This window comes from Podarcis muralis, chromosome 3 (genome assembly GCF_964188315.1).
Source record: "Podarcis muralis chromosome 3, rPodMur119.hap1.1, whole genome shotgun sequence".
Lineage (NCBI taxonomy): Eukaryota > Metazoa > Chordata > Lepidosauria > Squamata > Lacertidae > Podarcis > Podarcis muralis.
The window spans coordinates 55,742,844-55,768,027 of NC_135657.1; the positions used below are offsets into that span (position 1 = coordinate 55,742,844).

At 40.0% G+C, this 25,184-nt stretch overlaps 1 protein-coding gene across 12 annotated transcripts in view; it reads left to right on the top strand.

Moving 5' to 3' along the window:
- The window catches only part of SYNE1 (spectrin repeat containing nuclear envelope protein 1), a 270,851-nt gene that overhangs the window by 232,940 nt on the left and 12,727 nt on the right, over positions 1–25,184 (top strand). For 8 of the 12 annotated variants that reach the window (XM_077925896.1, XM_077925887.1, XM_077925888.1 and 5 more), the window contains 14 exons: positions 263–425; positions 4,186–4,373; positions 5,545–5,695; positions 8,665–8,847; positions 9,035–9,172; positions 10,935–11,126; positions 11,767–12,100; positions 13,932–14,000; positions 15,791–15,933; positions 18,468–18,594; positions 20,931–21,142; positions 22,913–23,113; positions 23,982–24,110; positions 24,575–24,787. In XM_077925896.1, coding sequence (XP_077782022.1) covers positions 263–425; positions 4,186–4,373; positions 5,545–5,695; positions 8,665–8,847; positions 9,035–9,172; positions 10,935–11,126; positions 11,767–12,100; positions 13,932–14,000; positions 15,791–15,933; positions 18,468–18,594; positions 20,931–21,142; positions 22,913–23,113; positions 23,982–24,110; positions 24,575–24,787 — 2,443 coding nt within the window. The remainder of the gene's footprint in view (positions 1–262; positions 426–4,185; positions 4,374–5,544; positions 5,696–8,664; positions 8,848–9,034; positions 9,173–10,934; positions 11,127–11,766; positions 12,101–13,931; positions 14,001–15,790; positions 15,934–18,467; positions 18,595–20,930; positions 21,143–22,912; positions 23,114–23,981; positions 24,111–24,574; positions 24,788–25,184) is intronic. The other 4 variants (XM_077925891.1, XM_077925892.1, XM_077925898.1 and 1 more) reach the window with 2 other exon arrangements.

Genomic DNA, 25,184 nt, shown 5'->3' on the forward strand with positions numbered 1-25,184 from the left:
CGTTTCAGATTTTTCTATGTATATTAATCTCACAAAAATGTTTTCCTACTTGGCAGTGCCTTCTGTCTCAAGATGTGGTCATGAAATAAGATACATTTTGTTAAAAGTATAAGCCCTTGTTTATAATATTTGTACCTAAGAGCGTGGTGCTCAGATGTAAAAGCCCAACTACTTCTGTACAGAAAATTACGAGAATAAAGATGCTGTTTAACAATGCAGACTATTAAGTAACATACTCATGATCTTGCCTGTGATCATGCAGGATGAAGAAGCTGAAGGAGACCCTGGTGGCAGTCCAGCAGTTGGATAAGAACATGAGCATCTTGAGATCTTGGCTTGCCCACATTGAGTCAGAATTGTCCAAGCCCATTGTCTATGAAACCTGTGATTCCGAGGAGATTCAAAGGAAACTAAATGAGCAGCAGGTAAAACAAAAATCTGAGGTAGAAGAACAAAAAAAAAATCATGAAACACCCACACTCCCCATTGCACAAAGGTGAGAGTGATCCAAGTATGGTACAGGCTTGGGCCTGCTGTATCCAGCTCAATATTGCAAGAGGGCAGTGAGAGGAAGATGCCCTTAAATTTCATGGCAGGTGATGCTTATAGCATTACTCTGATAGAGTCTTCTGCTGTCAACATGGAACTGCTCACTGACCCTACCAAATGAGGTAAGGCACTGTGATGTTATGTCCAGAATGTCAGCTTCTGCTGTAATTAGCTTTTCATCGCGTGGGAGTTTTGGAGTGGATTGCGGGGCACTGTTTACTGCCATAGACTTAGAGGAAGCCTTCTGTGTTTGTACACTGCAAGCATTATAAATGCCTGAGACTCTCCATACTTGGGGATGCCAAAAGATATGTTCATCGTTGGCTGTTTTTAAACCTGTGCTATAATTCCTTTGCATGCAGGGTTGCATGAGCTATACAGAAATAATGTTTCACTTTCAAGCTTGTGCATAACCTGCAGAGCCATGAACACAGAACAAGAAGAATGAAGGGGGGGGGACCTGAGCCATTGTTAAGATGTTGAGCATTCATTGTATTGTTTTTTGGTTATATGAATCTGTAGCCCTAAAAATGCCCTTTAGAGATCTCAACTCGCTGTTTTCTTTCCATACATTTACTTAATCATAAGGTTTTCTTCTTGTTTTTAAAATAATTTTCGGCATACCCCATTCTAAGTGCTTGCTTAGAAAAAAATCCATATAGGAGTCAAAGAATCATAGCTTTCTCACTACAACTGAAAAGCTACTTTTGGCAAGACCCAACTGTAGCTTTTACAATGTCTAAAGTGAAAAGGCTGAGCACAAATTTACTCATTACCTTTACACTGAGATGGATGGATTAGTCTATTTTGGGTCCACATCAGTTTTGCATATGACCATTCATAAGTCTGTGTTTCTACATTAATCTGCAGCTTTAAGAAAGTGTCCAAACAAAAATGTGCATTTGGATTAGATAGATAGATATAGCTATATCACAAAATTTCTAAATGTCTTTTGTCCTAAAGTTAAATGCAGTGTTTTGGGTATTTTCTTTAATGAAAGAACTGCAAAATTCAGAGGAATGCAAAATTTGATTCACACATTAGTCCAGGAGATGTTGCATTTTGCAAAGTTAACCCCCCCCCCCCAAAAAAAAGCCAGCATGGGCTGGCGGGGAGAGGGCAGATCGTTCTATCTGGCAAGCAGAAATGCTTGGGCTGATAGAATGATCGCCTTGGCATGATGTTGAATTCCACCCCTGGTGTCTTCCTGATAGAGCTCACTATATTGGAACTTTTCCAGTCAGTCTGCTTCTCCAAAGCATGTGTCTTCAGGAAACATGCCACAGGGCTAAGATTAATAGTGAAACCCTACATAGAAAGTTAAATGGGCCTCACTTTCAGGTAAGTGTACATAGGATTGCAGCCTCGGGGTTTAAAGGCCAGAGACTGCCTACAATGAAATGTATGATGTAGATTTTACCTGGGGCATACAGGTACATATGGGCACAAAATTACAGTACCTGGTTAATATCTAGTCACCTATGCAGATGTTTTTCATTTGGAAAAGATCACAAGAATACTGTATGTGCACATGCACAAAAAATAAGAAAAAAAACTTTAAATACGGAAAAATATAATACTCTGTAATGCTATGAACTAAGTTTCACTGAACTCAGTGAGACTTATTTCTGAGAAGGCCCCAGAAAAAGGATTGAACCATTAATATATTTTCTGTGGGGGGTCATTCTTTACCCCAGAGGCATATATCTTGCAAATCCTGCAAGCTAGTGACTCTGCAGCTTTGCCCAGACACTAGTACTAATATATTCAAAGTAAAACTAGGTACCATTTATTCACAATTATACTCTGGCATAGCAATGTATCTAAAATGGGTTGAATTTGTACCCCACAGTCAAAGGGTACAGAGTTGAAACTAATGGACCTAACTTAGTCATCAATTTCAGTGGCCTACTCTGAGCTTTTCTTTCTTTGACAATCACTCATGGCCGAGTAAGATTGCCTTCCATGAAAACATGTTTGTATTACTACTTAGAGCACTGCTCCTGGTGTTTTATTTCCTGTTAGACACACACACACACACACACACACACACACAATTCAAGGAATGGAAGAGAAGAAAGGGCATAGTTTGAAACATGGGAGGAAACTAAACGTTTTGGAGAAATGTAAACAAGGCAAAATGTTGTCAATGAAGGAGTGTGAAATGTTACTGGAACTTCAAACCAAGTGACATCTTCTCACTGGAAACTTGTCCCATAGTTATAGCTATTCTTGCTTCACAAGAATAATTCCAGGGTTTAGAAATTTTCAGTAATCTGAGATTTGTTGTTGTACTGCTCAAGTTTAGTCCAGAAGGGATACTGTAAACCGTTGAATCACATGCTTAGGGTTAACTTCTTTTATGAGGATGATTCCATTGCCATATGACCCACCCACCCATTTAGTAATTTCCTTTTGTACTGCAGATATCACCATGTACTGTATACCACACATGCATCTCACACTAACCTTTTTATCTATGGAATTGCTTCCAGCCAAAGCTGGCCCTTGAGGAACACATACCATCCTGTATTTTACATTAGCCTGTATGTTAAAATAATATAGTCTATATTTATCCATATTCCTCCAAACAGGGATCATATGGGACCATGAAAGATGTATATATGGCACAACATAGCAGATACAACCCAGAAGGCACCATTGTTCACATCAGTAATTCTTGTCTGAGGCAACTCCTGTTGAAGTTAACAGAAGATGCACACTTGCACTGTTTTGTGAATTGTTACTAGATAATTTTCTAGATCAATTAGGCTCTGATTTGATAAACAAAAATCAATATTTGTTAATCAAAAATGTTCACTAGTTATTAAAATTAAGCTACTTGCCTTTGTTGGCATATTAAATATTGTAAAACTTAGTTTAACATAACTCCCTTTAATTCCAGACTTTAAGGTTTGTATAAACTATGCTAACTACTTACCACAATAAGTTCCCAGCTGGTTAATGATAGAGAAGTGACGATAAAGGCTAAACAAAGACAATTTTAGTTTTCAAATCAAGTCGTTGCAGGGAAGCACTTTGGGTGCTTTGAAGTGCCACTCAGTTGTCTGACACCTGAAAGAGAAGTTACTCAGAAATTCAATTCATTTGATTGTATAAGGATTGTTATTTCATAATTCAGCAGAGAGGTTTAAGAGGATTTTCAGGGTTCAAAGAACTGCTCCTAGATACACTCAATATTAAATTGAAAGAAAGGAGTGCTTACTTTGTGTAATCCATAATATGTATATCAATGTTATCAGCATAACTTTTTCCTTCTTTTTAAGCAAAAATATTTGTGCTAATATAGCTAGTACAAAAGGCTTTGCTTTACTTTTACTTTAGAAGAACACAGGTGGGTAGATGTGGTGACTGACTGCTTCCCTCTCCTCCCTAAATGTCACTATTTCAGTGGACCTTACTTTTCAGTACATGCACTTAGAATCTGAGTCAAAAACTGTTGGACAAGTTGATAACCACTCATCATAGAATGGCTTTTTTGTAATCAATTGCCAAATAGGCTGCTTTCATCCATTTCTGTTCCAAGTTTGCCTTGCTTGCTTCTGCTGCATATTTTTTTAAAGCTTGCCTCCTCTTTTGTCTAAGATGTTTACAAGTTCATCTGTTGACCTATAGGAGCTGCAAAGGGACATAGAGAAACATAGCACTGGAGTTGCATCTGTCCTCAACCTTTGTGAAGTTCTGCTCCATGACTGTGACGCCTGTGCCACTGAAACAGAATGTGACTCCATCCAGCAGGCCACACGGAACCTGGACCGAAGGTGGCGGAACATCTGTGCTATGTCAATGGAAAGGAGACTCAAGTAAGCTCTCAACCCAGAGAGTCCTCAGATGATTCTCAGTATTTCTTAGAATGGATAAAACCTTGTCAGTTCTGTATTCAACAGAGTACCCACTGCTGGATCTTGGCCCAAATCTTTGGGCTGGATCTAAACATAGAGTTGTGTGCATATAGTTCAAGCAATCTGATTGTGCATATATATAGTTCAAGGAGTCTGTCACTGCTGCACATCCTAAAAACATATGTTTTGCATGCAAAAGATCTCAGGTTCAATCTCTAGCACAGTGTTTCCCAACCTTGGGCCTCCAGCTGTTTTTGAACTACAATTCCCATCATCCCTGACCACTGGTCTTGCTAGCTAGGGATGATGGGAGTTGTAGTCCAAAAACAGCTGGAGGCCCAAGGTTGGGAAACACTGCTCTAGCATATCCATTCAGGGCTGGGAAAGACACTTCTCTAAAACCCAAGAGAGCCATTGCCAGGCAGCGTAGACAATGCTGAGCTGGATGGGTGATTGATCTCTATATAAGGTAGTTTCCAACATCACAGTGAATGTTTTGGGGTGTTGGTTATTGTTTTATAAACCCATTGATAATTTTATCTCGATGACCATTTTATTTCCTTTGATGATTTACAATTTAATGCTGTGAGTCCCTGTATGATTAGTAATTTGCTATACTGCATGATGGACATACCAATTCATGTGCTAGTGAAAGGAAGCCTCCAGGATGTTTTGTCCCTTAAATTCAACATTGGGCAACTACAGAGAATTTAACACAGAGAGAAAGTTTCTTTTTGTGCTCAGAAATCATCAGAGAGCAGCTGTACTTTGTAAAAGCAAGATTGCATTTCTGGACCTATTGCGCTCAGCACATGGTTTACTGTACCCTTATTATAAACATCTTACAATTTTTATATGAATTCCAAATGAGAATTTGCCATGTATAAAGAGAAAAATCAACAGCCCACAGCTGTCTTGCTCCAGCTCAGCCAACAATTTTCATTGCTTGTTAATCAAACTTACTGTCAAGCTTTGGTTAAGAACCAGTAATTGTTCAGTACAACTGTTGTTTGCTTGGACATGCTTAAGTTTGCAGTATGATTTCCCTGTTGCAGCTGGTGAAGTAAATGAGAAGTTGAAAAATCATTAAAGTGAATCACAGCCTATCCTCATTTTTCATTTTCTGCTTCAGGATTGAAGAGACATGGAGACTGTGGCAAAAGTTCCTGGATGATTATTCTCGCTTTGAAGATTGGCTAAAAATTTCTGAAAGAACAGCTGCTTTCCCTAGTTCTTCTGGCGTACTGTACACGGTTGCTAAGGAAGAACTAAAGAAATTTGAGGTGACTTGTTACATTTGAAATATATTACCTTTTGATCCTATTACAGCAGTGAGCATATTCTTGCCCTGTCAGAGAGCATGTTACTTGATAGGGAAGTTCTTTATTAATATAGAATGATTAATACTTTTGCAGCTATCTCATGAGAAATAATTGGCTAGAGACAAAGAAAGCTCACTCTTTCCATAATGCTATAGGCCTCAGTTTCTTCTGCCCACCCACCCCTTCTCCTGTAGCACGGCTACAAGAAGGCAATAGGATGTTTTCCCTTCTGTTTTTAACTCACTGTAGTTAATTCTTAAGTCCTAAACCAGACAAACTAGTTAGTGTTAACTCTGGGTTAAGTAAACAAGCTAGCTTCAAATTTGGTTGATACTGGCTTGTTTTCCTAAACTGCATTTCAACACCAACCACAGTCGATGGTTCCAGCCTAACAAGTATCCATGGTCAGTTGAAAATTGGAAGCAAAACCTTCTAGTCTCATCCTTGAGAAAAGTGGCAAGAGGAGTGGGCACAAGGCTCATGCATGAATGATAAATAGTGAGTTAGCAATATGTGTGAATGCAGCCATTGTTTCCAAATCTCCCAAATCATTCTTTGAAGGAATGGGAATTTGTCTTTACTTCAGGCCCTCAAGAGTCTTTAGTTACTGCTTAATTCAGGCAAACCATAGGTAATCTTTAACATTCATACCAGTATTGGAAAACAGCTTCAAAATACAGGTTCTAATTCTGGTTTGGCGAGCATATGCAAATCATAGTTTGCCAATTTCAATGCAAGCAAGCTTTGCCTGAACCAGGAAGCAGCTAACTGGCTCTAATTGGCTAATTGGCATGATTTAGGGGACTGAAAATATTTGATGTGAACACTATGAGTTTTCTGATTGTGCAATGTAGAGACCTGTTCAAAACATTCCTTGCCATCCAATTTTACGCAAGTTTTTAATATTTAAAAACTTGGTAATTTCCCACCATCCTTCCTTTTCTCTTTAATTTCATTTGCAAACTATTGCCATGCTCTTCCAAGTAGGACTTCATCATGCAAACACTCGTATGCATTATTAGGTTTGCAGGATGAGTAATCAATTTCTCTGAAGAAAAACGTTCTTCAAACTTTTCTTCTTACTCATTTCCTCTGCCCCTAACTCACTGAAGAGTCATATATTTAATGATTTCCACTGAAACTCAACCAAGTATATTTTATTAGCCTTTCTTATTAAAACTGGCTTGATTTCGTCTTGAAGCTAGTGTCCTGTAATTTTTGTCTCATCTCCTTTTATTCCGACTGTTTCAAATCACTTTCCCCTTCCTACATGCTGAATTGTATAATTACTGTAGAAAAAAAATCAACTGTTCACTGAAAAGCTCCAAAAATAATTTTAGCTGGCTTTGGAAGTTTTCTTTCATCCACTATTTCTATATTCTGTCACAGAATAAGGATTTAAAGCAAAAGAGGGTGAGATTCCTGTAACAATTGTGTAGAAGAGGAACAGCATCACTTTCTGAAATGCCACTTTCTATATACAGTTTCTTAAAGGCACAGGAGCCTCTCCTTGTTTGTGAATCGTCACACCACAAGGTTTTTAAAAACCATACATTGGTCTTTTCTGTAGAGTTTGTATGTACCAAGAACCTAAATGGTTATCAGGATTGGTCTTGAGTTTCTCTGATTATGTCCTTAATGGTGATTTTGGTTGATTATCAGGATGAGGATTCTAAAATTCTAGCTTAGCTGATGTGATGGTTCTCACTCATGCCATTGCCATTAACCAGCGACTGGGGCTTCAGGCTTAAACACACTCACCTAGGAACAAGTCTAAATGACTTAATTCATTTGTGTGACTGTGTGACTTAATTCTGAGAAGATATTTTTTGAACTTCACTGTAAACGATGTTGCTAAAGTCAGTTTAGAAACATGTTCTTGTTCATACAGCACTGAGAGCTTGAAAGCATGTGCAGCTGTCCATTCTTTGAACAAAAGTTACTAACAGATTACATGGCAACTGTGATTCACTAGACATAAGGGCTGCCTGTTATAAAATGTATTTGTGATACATTTAGAGACAGGTGCATTTTGTTTCTGTAAGAGAGATACTTTGCTGATCTTAACACATGTTTTGTTCCTCTGATTACCATTTCCATTGCATTTGAAAACTCTCTTCTCTTCTTTTCTCTTCATTCTTTCTTACCTATCCACGTTTTTACATTCCACGTATTGACATTTAACCTGAGTTGTTAATTTATGGGAAGAATCCTGTGGGGATTTTTGCTGCTTCAAAACTTTTAATAACTCAAAGAAAAACACCAAGCTACAGGACAACGGAAAAATTATGACTAGGATCTTTAGCCAATTTGTTGTAATGGAAAATTCATTCCCACTCCCAATGTTGATTTAGCACACCCAAACACACACATGCACGCGCGTACACACACACACACACACACACACACACACACACACACACCATCTACTTAGTTTTCCAAGAGGATATTTTGTAGAATCACAAATGATTACTGCCCAACATCCTATCTTAGTCCTTGAATTCCCATAACAAAAATGGTTTTGATCATATGAGACTCACAAATGGAGAGACTGATGTTGTACTTAGGTCCTGCTTGCAGGCTTCCCATAGGCATCTTATTGGCCATTTTGAAAACAGGATGCAGCTCTAGATGTGCTTTTGGTCTCATCCAGTGACATCCCAGTATCACATGTGTTGTGTAGCTCTGGATTCACTTAAGGGAAAGCTGAATTGATTTATTCTTAGTAGAATATTGTAGCACCAATCAAAAGTCACTTCTTAAATTACCCCTTCATACATGCATGTAATATCCTTGATAGTAATTTCCATCTACAAAGACCTCTTCTCTTCTGTGGTCCTGTTGCCAAGGTCAAGGACAAGGGAAATACAAACCATGATTTACAGAGGCCAGTGCTCTAATAGGCTCTTTTGTTGCTGCTATTCTTGTAGGCTTTTCAGCGACAAGTTCATGAAAGCCTGACTCAGCTGGAACTGATTAACAAGCAGTACCGCCGCTTGGCCCGAGAGAACCGCACTGACTCTGCTTGCAGCCTCAAGCAGATGGTCCATGAAGGAAACCAGAGATGGGACAATTTACAAAAGCGAGTGACCTCCATCCTCCGCAGACTTAAAGTATTTCTCCATTCGTAGCTCACTCCTTATGGTGGTATATTTTTGGATCAGGGGAAGGGGGGAGTTGCTGTTGAGAACATTGCAGTTTTATTAATTGATGTGGTAGTTGTGGTGGTTCTATTTAAGTTATGTTTGATAAAGTTGAAGGCTATAAACATTTAAATTAGGTTTATTTCCTTTTTTTTAGCATTTCATTGGTCAGCGTGAGGAGTTTGAGACGGCACGCGACAGCATTCTAGTATGGCTTACAGAGATGGATCTACAGTTAACCAACATTGAACATTTCTCAGAGTGTGATGTTCAGGCCAAGATAAAGCAGCTCAAGGTATAGAAATGCAACCTATAGGCACACAGTAACAAAACAAAACAAAAAACTCAATAAGCACTTTATACATTATTTAAAAGGTTTATTTGGAGCAAGTTTCATAAACATGAAAATGGAAAGGAAAGCACTAAGTGGGATTCTCGGCCCACACCAAGTAAATCAGTTCTGGCAAGCGACAGCAAACAGATGACATCTGAAAGTTTAATTGTTTGTTCACGAGTTGCTTTTCTTTACCCATATTTAGAGAAGAGATGGAGAAATGCCCAGCACAAGTCACTGGGTTGTATCTAAAATAGCACCAAGTAAGCCTTCCATCAGTGCAAGGATTTCCACTTGCCCAAGACCACTACTTCCCCAGCGTCCTGCCTAAATCTGTACTGGATTTACCCTCAACCCTCCACAGCAGATATGGGGAGGGGACAAGGTGCACACAAGGGAATAGAGAGGAGAAGGTCCCTTGGCACAAATGAAAATTTTTGAGTTGATGGGACATTTCGGTTGTATAGCACCCAAGCTTTGTCCTAACTAAAGATTCTCAGATGGATGCAGCCTTATACTGAATCAGGCCATTGGTCCATCTAGTGCAGTATTCTCCACACTGAATATTTCCATCCCTACACAGAGATTCTGGGGATTGAACCTGGACCTTTTGTAAAGTATGTGTTCTGCCACTGAGCCACAGCCCTTCCCTTCCACATCACAGTGGGAAACAGTAGATGGAGCAACGATTAAGGGTCCATCATCATTGCTTCTCTTGGTGGCAGTTGTGATTCCCCATACTCAGGAGTTCCTGGATTCAGGTCTTCTGCCAAATGTCTATGTTCCTATGATACTAGTGGCATGTTTTGTTTTGTTTTGTTTTGTTTTGTTTTGTTTTGTTTTGTTTTGAAGTCAAGTCGACTTATCACCTGTGTGCCTATTTTGCATTCGCTCTGCAGTGTAAAACAACTAAGGATACTTTTGTTCCAGGAATCAGGTCTGTGTGGTGAATATAGAACTGAATATAGACTCCCGACAGTAGATAGGATCACATCAGTCTTCTGTCTCAACTAATTATATCATTGGGCTATTGCTGAAGGCACCATGACTGAACAACTGTGTTGTAGATGGTGCATCAAAAAACACATATATTTTGTTTATACTGATAACTGTTTAAATATTTTAAAACCTTGGTATGCACCTGAGTCTGAAAGAACTTAAATAAGGTGAAATTGTCACTAACTAACATAACAGATTAGGAATGCAGGATCTTTATGTGTCATTTCCAGGTGGTGTATAATAACAATATAAAATAGAATACAATATACATTATCTTTGTTGATTGGCTTCTTAAGCGGTTTGACAATGCAAGAGCATGGCTTGAGAATCTTTGTGTTCTTCCTTCTATTTTGTTTACCTATGGGATAATCAACTGCCTGGTCATCTGTGTGCTTGTTGTATACCAGGCTTCAGCAACCTGGTGCTCCCCAGATGTTTGGAATTACCACTTCCATTATCCCTAGCCAGTGCTGGTGGGGACTGATGGGAGTTGAAGTCCCGAGAGATCTGGAGAGCACTAGGTTACAGAAGACTGATCTAGATACTCTCCATAATATAAATGTTTTATAGATTTTCAGTAAATGTACTAGTTTAATGGTTATCTGAACTGTCTTGAAATATCTGTATTTAAATAGCAGGTGGTATAATGATCATTTAATTAATATGTTTACTGGAAACATTTCACACACACCCCTTAAAATTTCATTATAACTATTATATGCAGGCCTTTCAGCAGGAGATATCATTGAACAACAACAAAATTGAACAGATCATTGCCCAGGGTGAGCAGCTGATAGAAAAAAGTGAGCCTCTGGATGCAGCTGTCATTGAAGAAGAGCTTGATGAGCTTCGGCGATACTGCCAGGAGGTCTTTGGCCGAGTTGAACGGTATCATAAAAAACTAATCCGCCTCCCGGTAAGTTTTTTTTCCACCATAAGCAGTTGTTGAAAGCCTTACAGAGGTAGGACATTCAGTATGGCAAATTTAAAGCTTTGTGAATGCATAAGCATGAAATTTGCAAGATCAGAGCTACACAATCCATAATGGACTGCACAGTGGATCCCACTGGACCATTATTTTGTTTCTTTGCAGAAAGGTACACTTCTAAATCTAGAGAGGCATCATTATTCATTTAAGTTTCCAGGCTGAAAATGCAAAAGAGAAGTATCTGGAAATCAGACTGCTGTTTTCAGAAGATGAAAGAAAAGGACCTAGTACTGGTCCAAATGCATGACTATTTTGGCTCATTTCTGAGATACTGCAGTAAATTTCCTGACTGGAAGGAGATGTTATCTAACAGACAATTACCTGATAGGCAGCCATAGAGATGAGCACTAAACATACAAGACATGCTTATTTTTAGCTTTTTTTATTAGTGTTATATGGGAGTTTTAAAAACAACAACACACCCATAAAACCAGAAAAGAAAGAAGCATAATGAGAATGTTGTGAGTTTGAATGTTACACAATGACACTTTTATCTTATTGACCTAGCTAGAGCTAGCACTGATCCATTGAGAAGACTATTAATTGACTCTTTAATGTTTCCTTCTAGCTCACAGATGATGAGCATGACCTCTCTGATCACGAAGTGGATCTGGATGAATCGGGAGATCTTTCTGACATACATTGGCATGACAAATCTGCAGACAGTGTCCTCTCCCCACACCCTTCCTCCAACCTCTCACTGTCTCTTCCCCAGCCTCTCCGAAGTGAAAGGTCAGGACGTGACACTCCTGCTAGTGTAGATTCCATCCCCTTGGAATGGGATCATGACTATGACCTGAGCCGGGACCTGGAGACGGCCGTTTCAAGAGCGCTGCATTCTGAAGAAGTGGAGGGGCAAGAAGACAAAGAGTTTTATCTCAGAGGAGCAGCAAGCCTAGCAGGTATAATCACTCACCCATCTCTAATCCCTTCATACAGCTCTGCAGGGACATTTCTAAGTCAGCTGACCTTTATTGGCCTAGTTCTTGGCGTAAAGTTGCCAGTTACATGAACAGCTCTGACATATGGTTGCTTTTTAGGAAATTTTCATAGACTGTCAGAGAAGGAACTGGAAGAGATTTTTTCAAACAGAATAGATTAGCTGGCGCTACCCTATTAGTCATAGCAGTCACAGAAGGCAAATTTTCTTGGAAAACGTTGAGTTCAGTTAATAGCTGGGCTTGAAGTCATTGTGGTTCAGGGCCTAGTCTCATGAACTTTGATGAATTTTGTTTTTAATTAGCCCCCATGTGTTGAACTAATAAAGGGAATGCTTCTGCAATGCCAGCTGCTGTATTCCAAGCCACCACAATGATGTGTGAAACACCACCTCACATTGCCTTGCCTAGCACACAGCTAAAAGTCTGTGGTGTCAAATTCATGGGTGCCATGTTCAAAAAGGATCAGGCACACCCCTTGTTTAGGTAAGACAGGAGTTGACATCAGTGGCAATTTAGGAGTGCCGTTTTGACTCTTAAGACTCATGGGTTAAGCATGCTTAGCTGTGTGACCATGCTGGTCCTAGAAAATAATAATCGTGCAGAATATTTTAATACGACAGTTTCTGTGGGACAGTGCAGCAGAAGTAAAAGGATGGCCTCAACTTGATCCTGTGAGTGTTTCCATAGAACTATGGAATTTAATGAGACTCCCAAAAGTGAGCATAACATGCACATCTGCCACAAACCTAAGCCTGATTTATATTTTTGTGTCCTGGTCCAATACATAGTTACAAAACACTGGTTTCCATGTCAAACAGGAAGCATGTGTATTCAGTTATGCTTGTTTCTTTGAAATATATACGCCTAACAATACAAAAACTAAGATTTAGCTGGGAATTACAAGAACATCCCTGCAAGGACAGACTAAAAGCCTAGCTTACCCAGCAAACACACTGTTCCCGGATGCTGTTCACCAGTAGGTCCCAGGGTTAAAATAAATAAATAAAAACAGATTAAAGTCACAGAATAGGCTTCTGTTCATGAGGCTTCATTATCAGAAGCACAACAAGATGGGGGTTGCATGTTTGGTCCTACAGTGGTACCCCGCAAGACGAACGCCTCGGAAGACGAAAAACTCGCTAGACGAAGGAGTTTTTCGTTTTCTTAGCCACTTCGCAAGACGCATTTCCCTATGGGCTTGCTTCGCAAAACGAAGCTTGCTCCGCTGTCCCCGGACCTCTTTTGAAGCAAGGGGCGGCGGGGAGAAGATCGCTTCTCCCCGTTGCCGGCCCAGCAATCTCCAGAGATTGCGGGGCAGGCAACGGGGAGAAGTGATCTTCTCCCCGCTGCCCCTTGCTTTAAAACAGGTCCGGGGACAGAGGGGAAGGCGCGCGGCGCTTCCCCTCTGTCCCCGGATGGTCTCCATAGGAACGCATTGATTGATTTTCAGTGCATTCCTATGGGAAACCGTGCTTCGCAAGACGGAAAACTCGCAAGAAGAAAAAACTTGCGGAACGAATTAATTTCGTCTTGCGAGGCACCACTGTACTGAAATACACAGTTCTGGTCTCTCATCATGTAATTGCACATTAGGGTTTCTCCTTGTTGCCTGTTTCACTTGGATCCTTGAACCATTTTTGGAGAATACACAAAGATTAATTTCAGTTAATGTCTCAAAAGCAGTAGAGAACTGGTGGTTTTCTCTCCTTTTGGGAGATTCAGTGCCTGACGCAAAGGAAACTGAAATAATTGTTGATAAGCAGTCATTTTGGGTTGTGTTTTATTTTTCCAGATATAGTGATCCCTGGGAGCCCTGAGGCCTATATAAAACTTACTGAAAATGCTCTTAGAAATGTCTATGGTAGGCAACAGAAATCATAAAGATTGCCAGACCTAAACCACCAATAACACTGCCTTCTTTCTTGGCATATCTGCTTTCTTAGTCACTACTTATCCCAGCCACTCTTCTTCACACATCAGTGCCAGCATGTTGATAGAAAATAAGGATATTTGCTTATATATTTAGTATTCTGCTTAAAATAATAGTATTAATATTCCTGTTGCATAGCCTATGAATTGAGGGGGAAATAGGTCATCTATGTAACTTTGTGCTTTCTGGGGAGAGGTGGGAGATAGAAATCATAGAATCACAGTGTTTTAAGAGAGTAAAAGGATATTTAGGATAACACACTGCACAAAAGCCAGAGCCTCTGTCTTACATCTTCCTTAAACAAATCTGAAGTAATAATATATCACTAACATTCCACACACACACCCACCCCAGAATGAATCAGCTTGGGAGGGTTGGGAGAAGAGGATGTGAAAATAGGATAACATCTCCCTTTCTGATTCTATATTCTCTAACCCTCTTGCACAGTTTGAAATATCACAATATTAGTAAGATACAGGCTATTGCCCAATATTTCTGAAGAAGAAATAAGGCACCCTGAAATGGCTTTAATGGAAGGGTCTTTAAGTCATTTTCCGTAGCAAAAGATTTGTCCTATGGTCACTTCACTGCTTTACGGTTTAATTTATTGTTCAAGGCCATGTGCTTACAGATATCCATGAGTTTTAGCATAATGCCTTCTTGCCATACCAGAAAATTAGCAGTAATGCTCAGAGCATTACAAATATTTTCAAGTTTTCAGGAAAATCTAGGAAAACGATATTTATTTGTACAACGCTATACACATCTCCTCAAAGGTTAGCTTTTTTGAATTCAGAGGGACTTAGGTAAAGGGACCCCTGACCCTTAGGTCCAGTCACGGACGACTCTGGGGTTGCGGTGCTCATCTTGCTTTATTGGCCAAGGGAGATGGCGTACAGCCATGTGGCCAGCATGACTAAGCCGCTTCTGGCAAAACCAGAGCAGCGCACGGAAACATGGTACCTATTTATCTACTTGCACTTTGATGTGCTTTCAAACTGCTAGTTTGGCAGGAGCAGGGACCGAGCAATGGGAGCTCACCCCGTCGTGGGGATTCGAACCACTGACCTGCCGATCGGCAAGCCCTAGGCTCTGTGGTTTAACCCACAGCGCCACCCGCATCAGAGGGACATACTTTCAAGTAAATGTGTATGTGCATGCTGAGACTATAAAATTCCCCAGCATTTATACAGGGTGTGTGGGGAGTGCATCAGTTTCTAGGCTCTTACCAGTTGCCTGCTTAGCATAAATACAGTGGTACCTCTCGTTAAGGATTTAATTTGTTTCGGGGTGCCATGCGCACCCCAAAAAATCCACGCGGCATGATAGAGCGCTTCTGCGCATACACGAGCGGTGCGGCCATAACCCGAAGATTCCGTAACCTGGAGGTTATGCAACATGAAGTTCCACTGTACAGTACTGCAAAATGCCTGAAGATACAATGAAACGAGTGCAGAGTGCTTAGTCTTCTAGAATTGTTTTGGGGAATTGAATTTTCCTGATATGTCCTGCTTAAAAATTATTCATTTCTCAGTACACACACTAACCAACATAGTTGCAGATATGTTTGTATAATAGTTACAAATCTATTTGTCACCTGCATGCTATTGTAATTAACTCTTTGTCATGCTTTCAAAGCTAGCAGCACCACCTTCAGTATTTTTTCCTACTCACTGAGACATTTCACTTTGGTAACATCTATCTGTCTATATTTTCTACAGGAGAACCATGTTCCTTAGAAACACACATCAGACAGCTTGACAAGGCCTTAGACACCAGCCGTTTCCAAATACAGCAAACGGAGAACATAATCCGCAGTAAAACACCAACAGGGCCGGAACTAGATTCTAGCTACAAAGGCTATGTAAGTACTGTGAGCTTAGCCCCCCTCGTGGCTGGACATAAAATTGCTATTCGTTGCTATTTGTATTGTTGCTATTCGCAGTGTGTGTGTCTTACCTGAGCCAGTTGCTGAGAGGGTTTGGGGGGGGGGGTAAAGTTAGCATCAGGTATAGAGTTCCTTCCGTCAAATGCAAAATTTATTATTCCTTTTAGTTGTTGCACATTAGAGAGAGTTTGGATTTGATATCCCGCTTTATCACTACCCGAAGGAGTCTCAAAGTGGCTAACATTCTTCTTTCCCTTCCTCCCCCACAACAAACACTCTGTGAGGTGAGTGGGGCAAAGAGACTTCAGAGAAGTGTGACTAGCCCAAGGTCACCCAGCAGCTGCATGTGGAGGAGTAGAGACACGAACCCAGTTCACCAGATTACGAGTCTACCGCTCTTAACCACTACACCACACACTACACTACACTACACTACACTACACTACACTACACTACACTACACTACACTACACTACACTACACTACACTACACTACACTACACTTAACAGCAGCCACTGTGCATGCAAGTCAATGGAGCATGAGGTTTTACCCAGCAATTAAGTGGTTGATTTGGACTGAGTAAATTTAAGTAATCCCACCTCTGGAATGCAATATTAGCAATGTGCTACACCACAGGAAAACCACTCCGCCAGCCTATCACTTCTATTTGTAATAGATATAAAAATGAATTGTACTGTGGGATTTTTGTCAGCCCAATCTGAATTTTTTTTGGGGGGGGCAGAGAAAGCAATAGAAAACACTGCAGAATTGTTGTAAGCTACTCTCAGCTTCAGCCCAGCTTGCAATATGGATCTAATACCTCTGGACAACACAGTAAATCACCTAGAGTCTGGCTCACAGCGTGAGAGATACACTTCTGGGCTGTTATACGTCACTCTTTTCTCTTTTCCAGGAATAGCTACTTTAAGCTAACAATTTAGGGACAGTGAACTGCTTTGTTTTGGAATTTTTCTTACCGGGGTTGTTTCTTAAATGTCTCACACTGAATAAAAACTGAGAACTGGCAGGAGTTATTTCCTGCCTTTAGAGTTTGAACTCACTCGCACCTGGTTTAGGTGCATTAAATGTTTTCGGTTCTACACTGATATCATTGGGCAACTTTTTCTTCCCTCCCTAGAGACACTGAAAAATAACTTCTTAGTGTAAACCAGGAAGTGATCTACCCAGACAATGATGGTGTTGTTTTTTCCATATACATTTCCTCTTTCCTCCTGTTCAACCACTCTGTTCTATTTATCCATCTCAGGATTTCCCCTCACACCCTCTCAGTCTCTCAGCATTCTGTGCTATGATGGGGCTGTTTGTGGAGTTCTCCTTCTGAAGCTTTTTTCCTTCTGGTTTTTTTTTTGGGGGGGTGTACATGTGTGCCACACATTTTAAGTGTTTTCTAAATTTATTATTATTCATACAGCACCTAAAGCTAAATCCATACAAAGACAAGAAAGGCTTGAAAAATAATTAAAAACAGGACAATACTAGGGAGGAGGGGAAAGGAAGGGAAAGGAGCTGGGAGTGAAGAGATTCATCCTCAGATTTCTTGAACGCCAAAATGACAGGAGGAAGAGCATTCCAGCGGTCAAGAGCTGCAATGGAAAGCAGACACAGGCAGGGAATAATAGAACTGGTAACTTATGAAAAAAGCAACAACCTAATAAATCACACCCACCAACATTTTGAAGATTTGTGTGACATGGTGAACTGTGATCTGGACAGGTGGGCAAGGATACAGTGAGCCATGCAACTAGTTCTGCTTGTGCAGGGGACTCTTGGACAGCTGCCGCCACCACCACCATGTCACAACAGAAAACCTGTTTTGAAACTGATCTCTCAAAAGCAGTTTGTGATGCATAGAATCCTAGAATTGTGGTGTTGGAAGAGACCATGAGAGCCATCTAGTCCAACCCTTTGCAATGCTGTTAAGTGGAAAAACTTTTTTTAAAAATTGCACTGGATGTACATCTTAAGTGGGGTTTTGTCCAAGGGTTTTTAGATCCCAATCTGGTGAATTACTATAGATTTAGTGCTTGCCCAGCAACAACTCACATCTCACTAAAGAAAACATTCACAGTGATTCCTGAAGTGCCTGTTAAAAGCAAACTGTGATATCAGTTTTAGCTTTATACTCTGCATTAGTTTCTTAGTTAAATATCTGAAATTTCAGCAATAGCAAAAACATTTCTGTTAACACATAATCTCTCTCTTTCTTGTGTTTAATTGCCATTAAAAACAAGGGGATAGCCATACAAAGTTTTCAAACCATTAAGACAGTGGAGTTCTATCTATCACATCATGGAATGACTTGTATTAAGAACTAGGATGCAAATTGTTTTGTAGTTAGAATCTTAAGATGTAATCCTATATATACTTACCTGACTGTAAGCCCCATTGAACTCAATGGGACTTACTTCCTAGGATTTTGCTCTTAGTTCTGTTGTTTCTCCAGCATGGTCATGAATAATGAGAAGTGGTTTCTCTCTTTTTCGAACAGATGAAGCTTCTGGGCGAATGCAGTGGGAGCATAGATTCAGTAAGAAGACTTGAGCACAAACTGAAAGAGGAAGAGGAAAAGCTGTCTGGATTTATTAACCTGAACAGCACGGAGACACAAACAGCCGGTAAGTAATATTCAGAACTGAACTTGCAATGTGAGGAAAACAAGTGGTAATGACATGCAGCATTGAACCATGGAAGCACATCATACTGCTTGCACATCTGGGTGACAGCTGTTTTTTTTATTCTTTACAATCTGATTTTGGAGCAGCACTGAGACTGCAGTGGCAGCTTTGGTTAATGGTCTTTACCAAGAGATTAGCAGGGGATTGCACAACCTTTTGGAATCTTTTGTTCACTGTTTGATCATGGGACACACATTATCATTGGTACATCAGGATGACAACAGTTTTCTGGGGCTCTTATCCAATTCTAAGTCCATTCTTGAGAGAGTATTTATGGAAGTTGGCTTAAGTTGTTCCACTCATTCTGAGCGAGAGAGATTCAAGAGGCTGATGCGAATAATTTCCTAATGATTTTATTTTAAGACTTGTATCAGGGTGACACACTATTTTAAATTTAATGAATTGTACGAAATGACTTTATGGGTCTTTATAAGAATTTGGAAGTGCCTGAGTTTTCTTAGCTCTAGTTTTAATCAAGTATTTTCCTTGAAGCTCTTAGGATAGACTCCTCTATGCACACTTAGCTAGGGAGTAAGTCCCACTGAGGTCAGTGAGGCTTTCTGTGAGTAACGTACATGAGCTTGCACTGCTGTTTTTCCTGTGTGGTGTCTAGTTAATATATGTTCCCAACAAATGTTAAATGTTGTTATAGATTATTATTTTTTAATAGTATATCTCAGAATCTTGGTGCTGCTTCCGTCTTGGCTTATGTTGAGGCAGTGGATGGAAGTGAGCTAACTGAATTTGTGAACAAACTGGAATACAGTAAGCCTGCAACTTACACACATTTTACTTGGGCAGCTTCATGTGCATGGCAAAATAAACAAACAAGTAATGGGCAGAAAGGAGGCAGGGTTCTGAGGACAATGACTTTGGCAATCCCACCAGCCATTCAACTCCAATGGGTTTTGAATCCCAGTGCTTTTCTTCTAGAAAAATAGGTCCTGCTACTCAGCACGAAGTTATTACAGTAAATGCCTTTCTTCTAGAAGAAAAGGTACTGTGTGCCCGTGAGTACCGCCAGAGAAAAAAAGCACTGGTTTTCACTATACATGATTTTCACTTTAGGCATGAATATAACCCCCACATAAGTTGCAGGCTTACTGTAATGCTTATTGGGGATGTGGTTTTTAGGTTATGGATGAAGAGAGCAAAGCTCCATATTTAATACAAATTGACATAGACTGATCCAATATAAGGCTTGAAGTGCTACTGGAGGTCTAGGTGTAAGTAGCAGTCACCAAGATGAGAGGAAGGCTGTATCCATTTCTGTCACAGCAATCATGCAATTAAAAATGAGCATGCATCTCAAACTGAAATTAGAAATGGGTTTTTGTTTTTGTTTTAAGATTTTGCCTTGGAATCTGGAACTTTATGTAATGATGGAGCCAGGGGAGTGAGTGTCACAGTTAATTGATTCTGGTGGGAAATTCTCAGACTGATTTGCTTGTGTGAAGCTTTGTTATAGCCCTTAATGAAAACAGCATAGTATTCATCCCTTTCATTAGTTAATTTAGCATGTCATGATAATGATTAGTGCAGTTTTTGGATGCTGTGGTAAATTAATCAGCACAACTCCTTCTGTGAGAATTGTCTTGTTTGGGCTATTACTTTACCAATTATCAGAGTACAGAGTAAATACAGAATCTATATGTTTCCCAGCAAAATGTCCACTATAATGGGTGCAGTATGTATCGATGTGTGCCATATTTCTGAAGCAATTTCAGAGTGAGGAAAATGCTTCCTGCCATAGGTGCCAACTCACCGGGTGCCCGAGCACCCACAAAATTTCTCATGAAGGGGCCGGGCACTCACAAATTGCACTACATGGAACCCACGGCCCCAGGCACCTAGGGTTGTGGGGCCAAGCTGGCATTCCTGCTTCCTGCCCTCAGATTATTAAATATAGGGAGAAAATAAATAGCCATGAGGATTTCAAAACACACAGCAACTAAGTTAGGGCAAAGTTAGGCTTTCAAAAAACTTCTGCACCATCAGTACCCTGTCAGTGGTATCTGGTCCAGGCAGTCCCCAAGTTCAGTGCATTACTTTTCATTCTAAGACTGGATGGCAGGCATTCACTTATAAGAGTGTCCTCAGGTGTTACTATTGGCATGGAACCTAAGGGTTCCTGGTCAGCCCAGAATTTAACTTGCCTTTGTCTGCACAGCTTCACCCTAGATTCTGTTTCTTGATCATGCTAACGTGTGATGGAATATTGGGGGGGGGGGGTCAGGAAGGAAGTTGCTCTTACAGAGAGATCTTTTTCCCTTTAGGTGTGATTGATCGGTGGGAGTTAATCCAGGCCCAGGCCTTAAGTAAAGAACTGAGGATGAAACAGAATCTTCAGCAATGGCAGCAATTTAGTTCTGACCTAAACAGCATCTGGGTTTGGCTTGGAGAAACTGAAGAAGAGTTGGAACAACTGTGTTGCCTTGATCTCAGCACAGATATACAAACCATTGAGCTACGGATTAAAAAACTGAAAGTAGGTTCTAATTCCTGGTCTTATTTTCTGTTGATTTTCTAATATGCTTTATTTTTGTGAGGTGTCATTTCAGCTCCTATTGAAAAAGCACTGCCAATTTCTGGACCCTGCATTTCTTCATATACTAAAGGACTGGAAATGAAAGACTATGATAGTCAATTTCATTGGAGTTTTCTTCTTCTTCTTTAAGTTACATAGTATGCCAGTGTTTATATTCATTTTATTATTTATTCATTCCTTCTCTTCATATCCTACATCTTCCTCCAAAGACACTCACGGTGGCAGATGGTTAAGATGGTTGGCAGAAGATTTTGCTCTTAAGAGGCAAGCCAAGGGGAGGGCAACCACACATTCTTTACAAAGAGCACTATAATGTAGTGAAGGCATCAGGCTGCCAACTCAGATCAGCTAAATCTGTGGCATTTTGAGAGAACCAAGCAAAGAACTCTGCTTATTTACCAGTGCACAGTATGGTCAACATCAGACTTCCTTTTGGTTAATATTCTTTTTTTCTTTTGGAATTTGTCCTATAGTCAGACAGGGACTAATGTCTACACTCTAGTCATTAATGGGTTTAACAGTGTATCTTGATGTGTGTGTGGGATACTTCATCCGGGTGGGCCCATGGCTGTTTCCAGAAGATCCAGAGGACAATTTCTTTACATGAATTAATATTTCCTTTGGGCCTGAATTAAAGCCTCATAAACTAAGGCTGCAGTACTTCAGCTAAACCAAACGATGACATCAATTCATTTGCTCTAGAGAAAGGTAATTCCCTCTTTGATGCGAAATTCAGAGGCTTGTTCTAAATTAGACTAGTCCAAGACACAGCCCACTATCTGTCTCAGCTTTTTGACATTGTGAGGTACAATATTCACGCTTTTTCCCCCCTTTTTTGAAGTTTGTGTCTGTATGGGGCAGATTCAGCTAACAACTCGCACTAGCTAGCCCACAATGACGTCCACTACTACAGTTGGGCTTTCCCCCTTCTCAATCCCCACACCCCAAACTCGTTTGGGGAAATCAGGAGAGCCTCCAGAACAGTGTGGGGAGGGGAATCATTCCACATAGTAAACAGAAATGTTTATGCTGGTGGATCAATTGCCATAGCACAACATTGAATTCTTCCCAAAGTATTTAAATACTTGCTTCTAGATGACATGCTTATTGAGTATTGATCCTAACTTGTTTAAGGGAAAGCTAGATGATGTCTATTTAATGAGCATTCATCCTCACTTGTTTGATGAGAGACTAGATGACATTGCATCAAAACTACTACTATCCCACACTTTCCAGTGCAATTTCCATTCACTTCCCTCAAAGTCATTTTTTGGGGGAAGCAGATTTCCTGCACAAGACCTCCGAATCCACTATAATTTTGAGATCTGGATTTGCCAGTGTGTAATTGAATCCCCCACACTCCAAAAATAGCAACAGTCTGAAAGTAGGTTGTGTGTGCAGTCTGGAGTATGAAAAAAGAGCCAGCTCCTGTGGTTTCACCCCCATCAAATTCAACCATGCCATAAGGCTTTACGTCTTTAAATATTTTATTAGTTTGTTCTGAATTCTACTGCAAACATAAAATCGGAGACATTTATAAAAATGGGTTCTTACTAGTCAGAAGCCAGACGTATCACTTAAAAATAAAGACACAGTAACTGTCTTTTAAGTTATGAAACTTTAAGAGAGATAGTGGAACTTGTTTCTTCTTGAATTCTTGAGCATGTTTCCTGTAAAAAAGCTTACTCCCGTCTCTCTTCATTCCCCAAGGAGCTACAGAAGGCCGTTGATAACCGCAAAGCCATCATTTTGTCCATCAACCTTTGCAGCTCAGAATTCATGCAGTCTGACAGTGAGGAAAACAAGAAACTGCAGGAACGGTTGTCTCAGATGAACATGCGCTGGGATCATGTCTGTAGTATGCTAGAAGAATGGCGCTGTTCACTGCAGAACGCTCTAATGCAATGTCAGGTCTGTTCTGGTCTATGCAAAATCATTCCCCTTCGACTCTTGGATTAGATGTTGCACCAATTACATTCATTTTCTTAAATGAGTTACTTTAATGTGTGCACACCATCATATCCTGCCTTGAATATATCACAGAGACATTTTAGACAAGAGCATAAAAAGCAAGTATTTTTGAAGCCCAGAAGCCTAATTATTAAAAGATTTTGGTGCATTAGGTAAAATCTGTTGCACATTTCCTAAATTGCTTCCTGAAAACTGCCTTGCACATTTTCTATATTGATGTTTTTGGCATATTGTTAAGGTGACAGGCCTTATACCATATGTAGGATTTTGTTCCTGTGAAAAGTGATTCAAACATGGATGTAATATTAGTAGCTACTTCCTGTTTGGCGTATTAAATACTCAAGGCCATCAAGGCCTTGTTACACAGAACAGCATTACATATGTTTCATACTGCACTTAACATGTTGTTCATACATAATTTTCGCCAATCCAAATGTGGTTTGGAAGATCAAGCTGTGCAGAATTGCTTGGTTTCCCTCTCATATGCCTGCTTAATACAATGCTCTCTCATTTGTTGTGACTACTGAACCAGAGCAATCACTCCAAAGCAGAACTGCAAACTGGTTCAATTCAAGTTTACAGGGATCGCTCAAACCAGTTTGCCAGTTCTGACATCACAAAAAATTGTGATTTGACAAACCTAAAAGTGTTCTGTTAAGTCAAGTGGGGCAAGAGAGCGGGGAGAAGGATGTATGCTCACAACTCATTTTTTGGAGGATCAGATAATGTAAAATTTGAATGCATCTTTGGAGTTCTGGGCAACACAAAAAAACACATTTGGCATTAAACTTCCATCTATCACTTCTAGGATTTCCATGAGATGAGCCACGGTTTGTTGCTGTGGCTGGAGAACATTGACAGGAGGAAAAATGAGATTGTCCCTATCAATCCAAATCTGGATTCAGACACTCTGCAGGATCATCACAGGCTACTAATGGTACAGTACCTTTCTCTAAAGGAACAATAATTCAGAGATTGAAAAAGAACATAGAAACTCGTATCTGAAACACATATTGTGACCCTTTGGTGCCAATCGAGAATGCATATTCCTGGTATTGACTACCAGGAATGCTAAGATCTTCTTGATTTGGTATAGAAAGCCATCAATCTGTTTTTAAAACATTGTCTTTGCCGTGGGAACCCTGAAATAATGACATATTTATAGCAAATGCAGAACTTACAAAATAGTGTGCAGTTCAGACATGCTTTTAGAATAAAATGCCAATCATTAATCCTCTCTTTTGAATTTGGATATCTCTTTTTTATTTGCAACAGCAAGTGTATGGTAGTTTAGCTTTATTGGTCCCTGTTCCTGAGTTTTAAGATCAGAAAAAATACTTGAATTACATTTTGACTCATTCAAAGCAACAAAATGCATCTGATTTCCCCCCTTCCTGACAGCAAATAAGGCGCGAACTGCTAGAATCTCAGCTGAAGGTGGCATCTCTTCAAGACATGTCCTGCCAACTGCTAGTCAATGCTGAAGGCAAGGATTGTCTAGAAGCCAAAGAGAAGGTCCATGTGATTGGAAACAGACTCAAAATGCTCCTTAAAGAAGTTTCACATCACATTAAGGAGCTGGAGAAAATCCTAGATGTTTCAAGCAGTCAGCTGGTAAGTCATTCTGCCACGGCAAATCTACTAGTCATTGTGGCTGTTCACTGCTAGGTTGCTTCCAGATAGATGTTTATTGTGACATCATTCATGCAAGTTTTTTGCAGTGCACACATGGCTTTGTTGGCATCAAAATGCTTAGATCACCCCCCCCCCTTTAATCTGAAGTTACTGTTTCTGGTAGGAATCCAGTTAGTTAAAAAGCAAAAGCAAAAACCTTGTTGCCAATGCAATATATTAGTGGTCCACCTGCAAATTACACCAGCCCTTTGTTTTTTGATAGGGGACAGAATGTATTTTCCATCTCAAATACATATTCGTTAAAAGTATATTTTGCTGCTCTGCTACGATCCCTCCAAATCTGACAATCTTTTGCAAAATACTGCATATTTTTAAA